Source organism: Chiloscyllium plagiosum, chromosome 26 (genome assembly GCF_004010195.1).
Source record: "Chiloscyllium plagiosum isolate BGI_BamShark_2017 chromosome 26, ASM401019v2, whole genome shotgun sequence".
Lineage (NCBI taxonomy): Eukaryota > Metazoa > Chordata > Chondrichthyes > Orectolobiformes > Hemiscylliidae > Chiloscyllium > Chiloscyllium plagiosum.
The window spans coordinates 22,624,398-22,640,096 of NC_057735.1; the positions used below are offsets into that span (position 1 = coordinate 22,624,398).

Genomic DNA, 15,699 nt, shown 5'->3' on the forward strand with positions numbered 1-15,699 from the left:
TATTGGCTTCTGAGAAAATAATACAAAACATCAATAACATTGATGATATTTGACACTATATTGAAATTAATTTCTGAAACTGAGCATGCAAAGATTCTTCAACAATATGTGATTTCTTTTCTACTAAAATTTGGGCTTAAATCTGCACTTTTTTGTAAAGTATCAGTTTCACCATGGTTCGTTGAGGGCTTCTCTCCATATCTCTCACCACATCTTACCAAACTGGCATCATTAACAACAACCTCACCCTTACCATGCTACTTTCACTCGATTCTAACCCAACCCCAGAAGAACTTGCCACTCACTGGCTATCCCCTGAAAGACCAGCATCACTGACACCCATACCATCTTTCAAAGGCCACTGTACAGTCGCACAAACCCATTACACTGTACACATCACAATCACAATGTAATGGTACTACAGTCACAATTAGATTCTGCTCATTGTACATAGCCAGCACGGTTAACACTCCTTCACAAATACAACCCTATTCTTTAACCATATTCACTGGTTAACAACCAGGCCGCAGTATTTACCTGTTGTTAACTACTTCCTGTCTATTCACCATCTATAAGTCATGACCATTCTGTTCTTAATGCCCACTCTAGGTTTGCATCTTGCTATTGCCCAGTAGAGAAAATTCACATGCAGGCAAACAATCAGATAATTCCAAAGGTTTAGATTTTTGTTTGTTTTCACAGTCAGCAAAAACAGACAGAAACAAACTGAAGAGAAGCTGCAGTATGCCACAACAATGTAAATGAAATGCTGGCACAACAACCAACAACTATTTTACTGTCCATAATAGTTTGCTGTACCCAGCTCTCATTAACTGGAACCAGGTATCAATTAGGTCCTGTTTGCCTTGTAGTACCTGAGGCAGCTGAGTTCTGTCATTCATGAGGAGAACTTCCTCTTCCCTAAAAACTGCAAAATACCATGGATGCAGAGAATCCAAAATAAAACTAGAAAATACTGCAGAAACTCAACTGGCCTGGCAGCATCTGTAGAGACAGAAGCACAGTTAATAATTCAATTCTCATATGGATCTTTTTTGAAAATAAGGTCAGATTCAACTTGAAACATTAACTCTGTTCCCCTCTCCACAAATATTGCCAAATTTGTTGAGATTTTCCAGCATTTTCTGCTTTTATTCCTGCTCCCTACTGACCCGATCCTCTTATTCAGAAGATTGCTCCCATTCCCCAGTTCCTTCGCATCCAGCACATCACCTCATTGTCTGCACCAGGATGATGTGGCATACTCTATCAGGAATATACTGGCTGGTCCATCTTCAGGAGCCGTGTTGTCTACTCGACCACAGCCCTGAATGAAGGGTGATATTGTATCTGCATTGGTCTTCCTAAGTACCTGAGGAACTCTCTGGCTGTCACCTTGCTCTGAACTGAGTGCTTCTTCACCAAGTATGCCTTCTGATGCTGTTCTGCTTGCTCTCATCCTAACTTCAGTATCTCCACATCACTGTCTTTGAACCCCCTCAATAGCTGCCTCTCTTTCCCTTCCCCTAGCCTTGCTGCCCTTTGGCAATGAGCTCCCTTTGCCCCTACAGCCAGCCCTTGTATCTTCCTTACCAATTAACACCCTAACCTAAGACTACTTGTCCCAGAGCTCTGGCCATGCCCCAAACAAGATGTGACTGACCAAACCACTGACTGTTATATTTTCAGTTCCCCAACTGATGCTGTGCTATTCCCTGATTGCTGGTGACACCCTACAGGACTGACTGTGGCCCACTCTCCAGATTAAAGTCAGACATGTTCCCTGATTATGATCAGCCCAACAGCTGCTGCAGAGTCAATGAGGACCTGGATTGTATGAAGATTGTGCCCATGAATGACAGTAGCGGGACTCCCTGACTAACAGCTCCACCCCCTAGAGTGGGCTAAGGACAACTCCTCACCTACCTTCCTACCTGGCCCTTTAGTATGTGCAGTATTTGTTATGCCGTCTGCTGACATATGTTGTGAGCGTTAGCTTGATGTCTTGGTGTGCTGTATAACAAGATTTCCCCCTCGCACTCCCCAACCAACAGACAGATCCCAAATGACAAGCAGCCTACTTGAATATCTACCCAAAACTTCATGTCAATACGGTAGATGTAGTGAGTTGCTCCCAATGTCAAGATAGGCTCCGTTGGGTTTCTCATGTGATTCTGCCATATTTCCCACTGTAGTCCACGTTATTAAGATTCTATCATTAGTGTCTATTACTGACCTTGTTAATTTAAAAAACTGAATGTTTTATGAAGTGTGCATAATTGTGTAAAATATTAATACAGTTGTGTTTAATAGGACACTTCATGTTTTAAGAATGATCTAATATAATCATGTAATGCTTATTTTTTTCTATGTTACTTGTATATATGTTCACGTGTTGGCAGTTTAGAAGAAAATTTGTCCAGCATACAACATTCTTAATGGAGTAGTGAAAATGAATTCACTTCTAAATTCTGTTAGAAATGAACTCACTTCTTCTGTAAAAATAGTGACTCTGTAGCAGCAGAATGCAGGTTCACAATGAGTATTCTTACCCTAAAGACAATGCAGAGTGATGCACAGTGAAATACCAAAAATGGAAAAAACACTGAAAAGTGAAAGCAGTTTGATGTTGCTGCCGGAATTTTAGTCTGCTGCTGTAGATAGATGAGTAAAAGTTCCAAAATCAAATTTAGTTTATTGTTTAGCAAAAAAACACTAAAATATAAAACACATTATTTCATTTAACTGGAATTTGCATCGGCAATAATTCCATGTAGCTTTTCCCCATATGACTTGCAAAATCACCAACTTTAATTTCCTCAGGCTGGGGTTTCTCATGGTCAGAACGGTACTGGTACAGAAAGCCATTCTGCAAGGGTATCTCAAATAGTTCCACATTTTCCATTAATTTCCAAACGCCTCTTTCAACAGAAGTTGAGAACATAGCCTGCCTTAACAATTAAGAAGAAATTCCTAATTTACTATCTGGGCCATGTTCTTTGACTCCATGTGTAAATCTCCTTTTTGATCACACTCCTCTTACTCACCTTTTATTAACATGCTTACGGAAGACAATATTCCTGTTATGTTAGCTGCCTGTCACTTCTCTCTTTATATCTCTCATTTCTTTTATTACTTCCCTTCTGAACTTTCTTATTCAGCTCTAACTTATGACATTTGTCATGTGAGCTTTTCTTTCCTGCTTCATCTTTCTGTATCTTTTATCTTCCAAGGCTCCAGCTTTCGGTGCTCTTCTGCTCCCCCTCAAGGGAACCATCTCCTCATTAAAAGAAATCCATTGTTCAACTGCAGTTTTGCCTGTCAATCTTTGACTATAATTTAACTTGAACAGATCAGTTCTGACCCCACTGAAACTGTCCTTGTCCTCGTTAAGTATTTTTAATTCAGTTTGCTCCTAATCCTTTTCCATGACTAATTTAAACCTTATGGCATTACGATTCATGCACTTCTGGTCTCCCTCCTATCGGAAGGATGTTGTGAAACTTGAAAGGGTTCAGAAAAGATTTACAAGGATGTTGCCAAGATTGGAGGATTTGAGCTAGAGGGTGAGGCTGAATAGGCTGGGGCTGTTTTCCCTGGAGGCTGAGGGGCGAGCCTATAGAGGTTTATAAAATCATGAGGGGTATGGATAGGGTAGACAGACAAGTATTTTTCTTCCAGGATGGGTGAGTCCAGAACTAGAGGGAACAGATTTAAGGTGAGAGGGGAAAGATTTAAAAGTGATCCAAGGGGGAATTTTTTCACGCAAAGGGTCGAGCATGTATGGAATGAGTTGCCAGTGGAAGTGGTAGAGGCTGGAACAACTACAACATTTAAAAGGCATCTGGATAGATATATGAACGGGTAGCGTTTACAGGGATATGAGCCAAGCACAGGCAAATGGGACTAGATTAATTTATGATATCTGGTCAGCATGCACATGTTGGACTGAAGGGTCTGGCACCGTGTTGTACATCTCTATGACTCTCTATGACTCTATGATTACTGTTAACTAAATGCCAACTTCATTCCTTAGAAACAAGTCCAGCAATGCCTGCCTCTTCATTGGGCTGAAAACATACTGATCAAGAACTGCTGAAACTCTTTGGCCTTTATATTGTTACTATCTCATTCTAAAATACCCATTAACAATACAATGTTGTCTTAACACAGCTTTAATCTCCCTGAAAATTTGCCCCTCTGTATCTTTTCAACTTGCTGGTGGCAACAGAATGCATCCAGAAGTATAACTCTATGTCAATTAATTCTGAACTCTGACCAAACGTAGTCAGTCCTTGATCCCTCTAGAATATCTTTCTCTCTATAGCTCTGCAATATTATCCTTAATCTATAGTCACTTTTCCTTACTTCCTCTTCTTTCCTGAATACACTGTAACCAACAACCATTCCAATCCCTTTTTTTGGGCCACATCCCAGTTGTCACCACAACATCATATTCCTATCCTGTTATTTGCACTTTCAGGTCACCAAACTTTGTTTGCTCAAGTCTTCTTATGTCCCAAAAGAAAAGCAAAGAAATTGAAAAGCAAAAGAAAACATGGTAGATTGTTACGGCATTTTCATAATGATACCAAATAACAATGAAGTGGAGGAGCTGGTGTTGGACAGGGGTGGACAAAGTTAAAAATCACACAACACCAAGTAAAAGTCCAACAGGTTTATTTGGAAGCAGTAGCTTTCAGAGCGCTGATCCTTCATCAGTACCTGCTTCCAAATAAAGCTGTTGGACTATAGCCAGGTGTTGTGTGATTTTTAACTTTGACTAAATAACAAGATCTTTCAAAGTAGTTGTACTCAGTGTTGGTGTAATTAATAAACTTAGCGGAGGATGGCAATTTTATATATGTTTGACTATGATACGCAGGCTCACAAATGATTTAAACTATTATTAAATCAAAAGTAGCATTATCTTAATTAATTTCTTTCACTTTCGATTCTGACCATTTGCACTATGAAGATGCCTTTCACTAAACTGAACATGCCCAGTCAATTATTTTCTTGAAAACATATTCTGTGCATCTCCATTCAAAAGCTACAATGCCCTGAACTTACCTATCATAATCACCATTGCAGAGGGCTCTCACTGGAATACAGAACTGTAGCCACACAGGATTCAGGGTATTTTTCACCACTTCTGTTTTATGGCAAATTGTGAAGCTAAAAAATAGAAATAAATACATTGTGAAAACAAATACATTATTAAGGATATTAAAGCATAGTAGCAGTAATTATGAAAATTTCCTCCAGATTGTTTTGCAAGTTGACAAAATTGTAATAATCATTTTCTTGTTTGTGTTCAAGAAGCAAAAAAAAGCATTGTGATATATTTTAGAAAGAACAAAATATTTTCCTCTGACATCCAGTTCAAAATCATCTATTTTTATTCTGATGAAAGATTAGATCTCAACTTGCGTTAAAATTGTGACAGAGCTACATACAGTTAGTTTGGTTACCAGTGTATCAATAATGTAGATCAATAATGTAGCTCATCCCAAAAGACCAAGCTTCGAAATGCTCAAGCTTCTGATTTAGCAATGGCTGAGGTCAAAAGCATTTGTCTCTGGACATTATTATGCATTTGACAGATATCAACTTTTCTTAACCTTGGGCAGCTTGGAGGGAGTGTGGTGGTGGAAACCAATGATGAATAATTAGTTTCTCTAAATTGAACAGATTAAAGAAGTACTTTTGACATAATAAGCTTAAACTTTGGAAAAAAAGTTAATGTTCAAAATAAATTTTTATATCAAGAATTGGAGTCAACAGCTTAATGAATAATATCCGTATATTTCTTTTTTTTTATTAATTGAATCTCTGACTTTTAAGCCAGTATTCAGTTATTCTAAAAATCTGCAGCCTCAGACTTCAGAGGCATTGTAAAGTTTTTTCAGTGCAGTACTGAGGGGAACTGCATTTATCGTTGCGTCATCGATTAAAAAAGATTCTATTTGCTAGTTTGTATGGTTCAAGTGGGCATTTAAAAATACAGCACTGATTAAAAAATAAATTATTCTTCCTGGGTTATGTTTAATAGTCCAAGACAACATCAGTTTTTGAGCTGAGAGAAAGATAACCAATGGTGCATGCATGATATTGCTGTACATTTCAAAATAGACAGGTTTCATATTTCCATACTGCAACTTCAAGAAGTCAATATTTTCTGAACCTAATCTGGTAGGTTTCCAAAGATGGTCAATTTTAATACTAATGTACCAATTAAACAGTATCTAATAGATTATTTATCTCACATTAACAGTCATGAAAGAATGGAAGCAGATTCCATGGTAAAGCTGGGAAGGGAATTGGATATATACTCGAAAAAGAAATGTTTTCATAGCTACAAGGAAAGTGCAGATGAATGGAACAAATAGCTCTTTTATTGGCAGACTGATTCTAGCAAAATGTCTTCCAGACCATAAACTTTTGAGAGAATTGACTTATAAAAATATAATGGTGTCAAAATAGACACATTAATGCTACAGTCTTGCATGTGAACTATAAATGGCTCCAAAGAACTACAAGGATTTTAATGGGAAATATCGGTGTTGTATGGTCCCGGTTGAAGTTTTCCCATTTTGGTCTACAGACGGTGATGATAATGTGACTTTAAGAAATAATTTTATCCTATTTTGTTTTTGACAGGTTGTAAGGCAGAGGTGCTGAGCTGGCTTGAGTAAAACCACTTGAATAAATTGCGTGGTAGGCCTTGGGTTTTTTTTTAAAACAGCCTGAATGGGTATGACAAGCTCTCACAGATCAGGATTTCTGGGTTTTTGGTTTAGCTTTAAGTGGAAGCTATTGGGATCTCAACAGAGTTAGAAATTTCAGTGAATGTCTCCTGGGTGCTACTCTCTCTGAATTTTCTCGATGTCTTTTTCCTCCTGGATGTGAGAATCTGCGTCTGAATTTTCCTTTTTGCCAAGGGGGATGTTTTAGGATGTTATTATATTGGAGCGTCTATTATTCTGTTAAGGTTTCCAATAGAGTTGTCATTCTAAATTTTTCTTTCTTTGATTGTATTTTAATGACAGTGTTTAAGTAAATTATGTTTTCCTTAATTTGACCAGTCGCTTTGCTTCTAGGCTACCTTTTTAAAGTATTTTGAGTGAGTCTGGTCTGGTCTGGTCCGGTCCATATCAAGACTAAATGTCATTTCCAACCTCTTGGATCAAACATCAATGGTTATTTTGGTGGATATTGTCTTATTTTGTAGATTTATGCAGAGCAAATTTTTTATATTTGTAGATTTACTGCCAAATCATCGTTTCAAATATCACAGAGAAACTAGTCAGAAGAAAGTGTTCAGGAGAACAGGGAACGGTGCTGCATCATCAGAAGTCACGTCAGCTGAGGTGGTCTACTTGCCATTCCAGTTTGGAGAAAAGGTCCCATGGCATAATTTGAAGTGGAGCAAGTGAGTTAGTCCATTAACCTGGGCTGTCATTGACCTTCAACTAACTTTGTAAAGCTGACTTTCTGTTTATATATCTCATGGAGTTTGTGTAACCTTATTGGGCATAAATTGTTTGTGGAGCTTCATTGGATACACTTTTCTCTACATTATCACAACGGTTATAATCATTCACAGAGATAAGACATCTGAAAAAAAAACCTTGTTATGGAAGGTGCAACACAATTTATTTCTTTATATAGTGGCACCTAAGGCATTGAATTCATCTCATCTACAGTTAGACAAAATAGAACTGTAAGTTAAAGAATTCAATACCATTTTCCAAGTTATTGCTGTCTTAATATAATGCAGCTCATTTTCAAAAGCCCAAGCCTGTACTCAAGATGGATGAGGACAGTTGATCGAGTACGATTTAAATCAGCAAAAAGAACTGAGCTAAGAAATTAAACTCTTTTCCTGCTGTTCTCAATAAAGTGAGCTTTCTAGTTCCCCTTGGGTCTTTTCATGTTCTATTTCTAGATTCTTACCTGGTGGCTGGAATAAGTGAAATTACTGGTTGTTAATTCAAGCCTCTTTTTAAAGTTTTATTCTTGGCATGTGGGTATAGCTGCTGGACCAGTATTTTTTGTCCATCCCTAAGTGCCCCTTGAATTGAGTGGCAGACAGGCAGTTAAGAGTCACCTAAATAGCTATGGATCTAGAGTCACTCTTTGGTCAAACCAGGTAATGATGACAGGTTTCTATTTCTAAAGAACATTGGTGAACTAGATGGTTTCTTACAACAATTGACAATATTAATTGATATTAGGTTAGCTTTTAATTCCAGCTTTTATTTAAAAGAAAAAGATTGGACTTCAAATTTCACCATCTAACCTGGCAGGCTTCAAACCTATTCCACTCCTGGTCTTATTAAGTTCTTGATCTCACAAGCAAGTAAGGGCTACGGGGAGAGTGAGGTTAAGTGGAGTTGAAATGCCCATTAGCCATGATTCAATAGCAGAGTGGACTCGATGGGCCGAATGGCCTTACTTCCACTCCTATGTCTTATGGCCTATATCCACAGTGTGCTAACCTGAGTCTGTAGATTACTAGTCCAGCAGCATTACTGCTCCACCACAATCTCCCTTATGGAGATGGCCTTCTGTCTGCTTGCGCTTATCCAATTGTGTTACAATTGAATTAATTGTATTCACTGCTCTGGTGCATGCATGGTCTTGCTTGTTTTCTGCCCATCTGCTACTTAATCTAGTGGAGTGCTGGAGGGCCCACATGTGGAATCACTGTGAGAGGCAGCAATCCTCATCTGTATCTACTCCAGATATGCCAATGACGCTTGTACTCATTTTGCATGTTACAATTGTAAGTGGGAACATATTGTTGACAAAAATTAAACCAGAAAGGTCACATTTAATGATTCTAAGCAATCACACAGCATGTTGTAACTGTAAAAGAGAGACTGCTAAAGATTGCAACATGAAACCTCTGGAGCAACACACTGATCTTTCAAAAAGATATTCCAACTGATTCTGTTATTAACTCTACTGTAAAATGGCATGTTGTCATCATTCATTTTTCAAACAATAACAGAAACATTGTGTACAAATTCACACGTATAGTAACGGACACTTCAATTTTTGTCATAAATCCTTTGTATAGTCCCAATAATTGCATAAAACACTTACATTACATCCTTTTTTTGAAACATAGACCATCCAGATAAGAGTACAAGGGTCCTGGAGCTGGGAAATACTGAAATCTCCTCTCAAGTATTTGCTGCTCATCTGTCAATGTTGCCTGCGTCTGCTCACTGTGACCTACATCACATCATATACCAACTGGAACATAACCATGTACGCTCCACATTGATCCACACTTGAGATGTTAAGAGTGAATGACATTAGGAGAAAAAAAATGTTTTATAGAGGAAAGAGTTGTAACTGCATTTCAGGGAATAAAGATATAGAAAAAATAATGAAACAAGCTGGCCCATCAAATCTACTCTCATTTATCAAAGCAGAAAGCAGCAATGGCTAGAATTATATTCTGAATGATATTTTTGTAGTATTAGTTACTTAAGAACTTGAGTGTATTCCTGAACTAGGTGTGTACATAGGAAGGAGATGGACATTTAGGCAGGGCAGAATTAACACTTCGCTTGGGGAAGATTCAATCTCAATTTTCTCTATGTATGGCAACTTAATGAGTTATAGTTTGGTCTCTTAAAAACAATGTACATTACAAAACCTTACACTCAAGCATCTCTGCTCCATTCTGTTCTGTGTGCACTTGTCTTGTAAATGGAGGAGCAGAGTTGAGAGTGACGGCCAAGTGGTCATGTTGCAACCATTAAGGCTCTAAGTACATGCATGCATCATGCAGTTACATTTTGTTTGATTTGTTTTCTTTCTCAAAGAGTAAACATGTAAGGATAACACTGCTACAAAAAAAGCATTACAAACTAGGTCTGCTACCTCTTTCCGTAGGTTTTGTGACAAAACTGAGAAGGTGCCAAAAAAGGCAAACATCATTTATCAACAGCTCCACCTTTACATTTGAAAACCTTGCACTTAATCCACATCACCACTCCATTTTCCATATAATTTTTCTTACTTTACCAACCAAACTCACACATCTTCTAAACTGTTGCTGCAGACAATGACCTCCATGAAGCAGCATTGGATAGTATCCCTTAAACAGGAAACTCTCAACAGCTCATATGTAACACAATAGGTACTTATAGTACAAGGAAAATCACACTTGACACCAAATGACTTAGCAAGTCACATGCCATGTGTAAATCTAATGACATAAAGCTCATTATGCAAGATTGCTAATATCTCCAAACAGTCACCAGAAGATCTTTCCTCTATCCTCAAGCCTTGTGGACCTCATCACAGAAGTGGTATCAGTAGGTCATAGAGTCATAGAGATGTACAGAGTGGAAACAGATCCTTCGATCCAATTCGTCCACGCTGACCAGGTATCCGAACCTAATCTAGTCCTATTTGCCAGCACTTGGCCCATATCCCTCTAAACTCTTCCAGATGCCTTTTAAATGTTGCAATTGTACCAGCCTCTAGCACTTCCTCTGGCAGCTCATTCCATACATGCACTACCCTCTGCATGAAAAAGTTGCCTGTTAGGTCTCTTTTATATCTTCCCCCGCTCCCCCCCTCACCCTAAACCTCTATCCTCTAGTTCTGGACTCCCCCATCCCAGGGAAAAGACTTGGTCTATTTATCCAAAATCCTTTAATATCAGAATTGTTTAAAATGCTGAAATCAATTGAAAGAATCACAGAGAGCAACATAAGTTTGATATTTAACTTCAACACTCTAGTTTCTAAAAATAATATTTATTTGAGAAATTGTTTATCTCTTCCACAAACCTAAAATACTTACGTTCCATCTTCATTACTTCTATAGAAAACCATGAAAGGATCAGACTTTCCAAAGAAATCTTTCTTGTCAAGTTTATTGGCACAGAATTGCATTGTTGCAACATCCTGCAGGAGAAATAAATGATATTGAGCTTTAAAATGCTATCATCATTTATTTAAAATTCTCTAGTATACCGACAAAGCTATAAATAAAATGCCTCCTGGATAACATTAGCCTACATTTCAGTTTGCATGTCCATTAACTCATCCTTGAGTAATCATGAACCATACATACCAAAATGCCATTCTGAGAGTAAAGCTTAGAATATAACTTGTAAAAGGTATGAACCAATTCTTGAGAAATGATGACAGACTCACAATCTAACGTTAGCCTGACCTCCATTTGAATGTCAGTTCAATTGAGATCATGTTTAGAAATCTGAGAACTATTTGACGAAGGTTTGCCTCTGGCAGATGTGACAATGTTTATGGTAACTCCAGAAACATAGGAAACTGGGCATGGATCTTGCAGTACTAAAGAATCCGACACAAATTTATTAGAGTTAACTATTATGTCAAAAATTACATTCCTAGGCACATAATGTCTGAACTAGCATTAAGACCCGAGTTTACATAGCAAATGAGCAGGCTTGCATTAGAGTATCTGAAGTAAGATGAAGTATGAGGCCTTTATATTCTTAGGTACCATGCTTTGATACAGTGCAGTAATGATATCATGAGTATGTCCCGAGAAGGTATACTGACATATTGACCACAGCCCTCAATTGATACACCTTGGCCAGTGCAGCTTGCATTTGCGTAATCGAGATTCAATTCATGATTTCCTTGAAATTACACATCAATTTATTCCAAAGTAACAAAGTTCTATTTTTTCCCAAGTGAACCAAATAATCATTTATTAACTGAAAACCCAGTTTAAGGTCAGTGTTGACATTAGTATTGACAGTAGTAAAACAAAGTTACAGTTAACATTTCCACGGCATAGCCACGCAAAATCCACCCTGCTGCAGAAGATCAAAAAGGATCAGGATTCAGACGAAAATCCTTTCTGCATACACCTACTGAAACTATTCGTGCAGGTACTCCATTTAAGAGGTACTCCATTTAAGAGGCACTGCCTGTGTAAATATGCATCATTAAGGATCCACACACATGTGAAACTATATATATCTTTGGTTCAGGATTACTGAGATTACTTAGATTACTTACAGTGTGGAAACAGGCCCTTCAGCCCAACAAGTCCACACCGACCCTCCGAAGAACAACCCACCCAGACCCCGATACTTTGTAAACAATTCAGAAGAGAACAAATAATTACCTCGGAAGAAACAAGTCATTGCATAAGGTTACAGAAAGATCTCATTGCCACAATCAATAGGCCAGTATGAATTAAATGGCATCAATAATCTTTATAGTAGTTCTAGAGAGCTTTCGTTTCCTATCCTCACTGGTTTTCTACATTATTTTTCTCCAAGACAGTATCTTTCCCAATTACAATAACCAAAGGTTTCATGGGTATTGATCATTCTCTAAAAACTGACTCAAGTATCCATTTAGGAATCTCAATATTATCAGCAGATTGCTGAAAAAAAGAGTATCACATGAAACTAATCTTGTCCTCAGCTGAACTTTACTGATGTATTCTTCAAGCAATGATTTCTAGAGACCAATTATGGATACAATCCCGACCCAATATTCCTCATCCAAACTTACAGAATGTGAGTGAGTTACAGAAAATTGTGGGACCCTAATGCAATCTCAGTGAACCCTCTAAATGGCAGAAACTAGGAAGAAACCACAGATTTGTCTTATTGTCATGGATCAACTAAACACTGGGATAATTCAGTCAGCCTTCAGGACAGGCATTATTCATTTTTTAAATAAAATAGAATTGAGTAAGCCCAGTGCTTTTTGCAGCAATTTGTTTCTACAATTATATGCAAATGCTAGCAATATTTTCCTTTGGCAGTAAGGTGAAAACATTTATCTTTGACCAGCTTGACAAGAAAATTATGACAAAGTATGGGTACATGCAGTAAAGTTTTATGCAAAAATCATTCTGTACAGAATTGGTAACAAGAAAAAAGAGAAATAAAATCAAATAAAGTAATGAATGGAGTCTCTATTAGAAGGAATTTTGAAGCTGGAATATTTATGTTCATTATGAGAGGTTAGCCTACTGTTAATGTCAAATATATATGCAGAAATAACATTTGGGAAATATTAGAAATTCATACATAACTATGCACTGAAAATCTTTCATACAGAAGGCTGAATAAAGGTATCAGAATTCCTTCAATTCAAAGTTAATTGTAAGACTATGAGAAAAAAACTAATTGACTCCAAAGTGCCATGTACTAAGTGCAGCATAATTGAACTGGTAATGTTCATCTTTCCATATACTTGTGTTTTTACTGTACTATATTCCTCCATGAGGTCTTAGGTAGGCAGGAACATGTTTATTGTAAATTTTTTATTTTGTAATAATATCTACATAAATATGCCACCACGCTATAAGAGCAAAGAACTCAAACCTACAATCCAGGGTTCACATCTGTTTAAAGATCAGCACAAATGGAAGAAATGCAAACATGCTAGATATTGACAACTAAGCCTTTGCATATCAGAAAATGCATGTCTTAATATAAACAATCTCTCCAGCATTTCTTTATTTCAAAGCTGAAATATTTGGCAAACCATTTTGTAACATCCTTCTATTCTTGTACTGTTTCTGTTATTTTTAAAAATTTTTTTGGATTAATAACAACAGCTAACATCACCAAGTCATCTTGAAGTTCATAGCACATTAATTCAGCTTCACACAGTAGATGTGCACAGCTGAAGTGACACACCAGCTGAAGCATGCTGAGCTAATGGTTGTACCTACTGGTGCTAATTTTATAACTCATCTTAGCCAATTCCACTTATGATGCCATCATTCACTGTTAAAAATACAAGTGAACAGCCTACCCAGTACGCCTACCCAACAACTCACTCTTTTGATTTCCTTTCACACAATAACACCCAAGAACACATAAACTTGGGTCCCAAATGTAAGATATTTGTACTTGAAGCATTCAGTGAACATAATGGAACCAGGAGGCAAATATGATACTTAAGTGTGCATTAGAACTTAAAAGTACAACCTTAAACTTGTATAATTAGCTCTTGTTATGTCTAGTTTTAAAAGAATATGATTTATTGGTCTGCATATAAATGCACATCCTTGTGGTCCTACTTCAAATAATAAGGTTCTGAAGAACATTCCAAGTTTTAAATGTATTGCCGTTGTTGAAAATTGGCCACACACAACAGCACTGAAGATATAAAAATTCTTTTACATTTCATCTTAGTTGGTTTCAAGTTAATACTCTGAATATAAGCTGCAATACCCATGAGCCCAGCCTTAAATACTGCTCATTTAAAAACTGCAACAAAGATGGCATTTGACAAGGTCCTGATTAGGAGTCATCAGACTCGCAACATTAACTCTACTTTCTTCTCACAGGTGTTGCCAGCAATTTCTGTTTTTGTTTCAGATCTCAAACATCTGCAGTTCTTTCTTTAACTTTACTGTGTTGGATGATCCACCATGGCAATATTGAATGGTAGGACAGGTTCCAAGGGTCAAATAGCCTAATCTTGCTTGTATTTTTAATGTTTCTTTCATAATCTTCCTGATCTCTCAACTGTTTGAATTATCTTCTACAGAGTGACACTTTCTTGGTGCCGCAAACAGTGAATTGGCTGCTTTCCTGCTAACAAAGATATGTCCTGATCCAAAGAAAATATAAATCACCAATAAAAAAAAATCGAAAAGCTTGAGGAAGAATAGGTTATTTGAGTCAATTTTAGCAAACCTGCCCATGTAGAAATATTTGTTCTTACAGTCTACCAAAATTTACACTCCACTGAAGACCATTGATGTGAAGTACTATTGCATAGGGTTCAAAGCTAGTCTCCTATCCAATTTGATTATTTCACAACCGGTCAGGAAAGCAATGTCTCTCCAATAACTGTTTTCCTTGTCAACCAGGTTAAACATCCAATATGAATCAATACAAAATTAAACTTAGAGATTGATGCAAGAACAAATTGGGTTGAGCTAACACTTGGAATCACTTAAATCCCAATCTCCTAATCTCCTCACATCCCAGACATATACTCCCAATCTCCACACACTGCAGAAACACACTCCCCGCAGACTCTCAATCTACAGATATCCCAGTCACACACTCCCAATCTCCAAACAACCCGGACACACACTCCCAATCTCTACACAATCCAGACACACAGTCCCAATGTCCACACACTCCAGACACACACTCCCAATCTCCACACACTCCAGACACACACTCCCAATCTCCACACACCCCTGACACACACTCCAAATCTCCAGATACTGCAGACACACACTCCCAATCACCACACACTGCAGTCACAAACAACCAATCTCCACACACACTCCCAATCTCCACACACCACAGACACACACTCCCAATCTCCACAAACCGCAGAAACACACTCCCCGCAGACTCTCAATCTACAGATATCCCAGTCACACACTCCCAATCTCCAAACAACCCGGACACACACTCCCAATCTCTACACAATCCAGACACACAGTCCCAATGTCCACACACTCCAGACACACACTCCCAATCTCCACACACCGGAGGCATACACTTCCAATCTCCACACATCACAGATGCACACTCCCAAACTCCACACAATCCAGACACACACTCCCAATCTCTACACACTTCAGACAAACACTCCCAATCTCCACACACTCCAGACACACACTCCCAATCTCCACACACTCCAGACACACACTCCCAATCTCCATACACCGCAGACACAAACT

The 15,699-nt window shown here is 37.9% G+C and overlaps 1 protein-coding gene across 4 annotated transcripts in view; it reads right to left on the bottom strand.

The window, feature by feature from the left end:
- LOC122563195 (copine-8-like) overlaps nt 1–15,699 on the bottom strand; it is a 583,848-nt gene that overhangs the window by 242,368 nt on the left and 325,781 nt on the right. For all 4 annotated transcript variants that reach the window (XM_043716737.1, XM_043716734.1, XM_043716735.1 and 1 more), the window contains 2 exons: nt 10,834–10,937; nt 5,074–5,178 (listed from right to left, as the gene is read on the bottom strand). In XM_043716737.1, the coding sequence (XP_043572672.1) occupies nt 5,074–5,178; nt 10,834–10,937 (209 nt within the window). The remainder of the gene's footprint in view (nt 1–5,073; nt 5,179–10,833; nt 10,938–15,699) is intronic.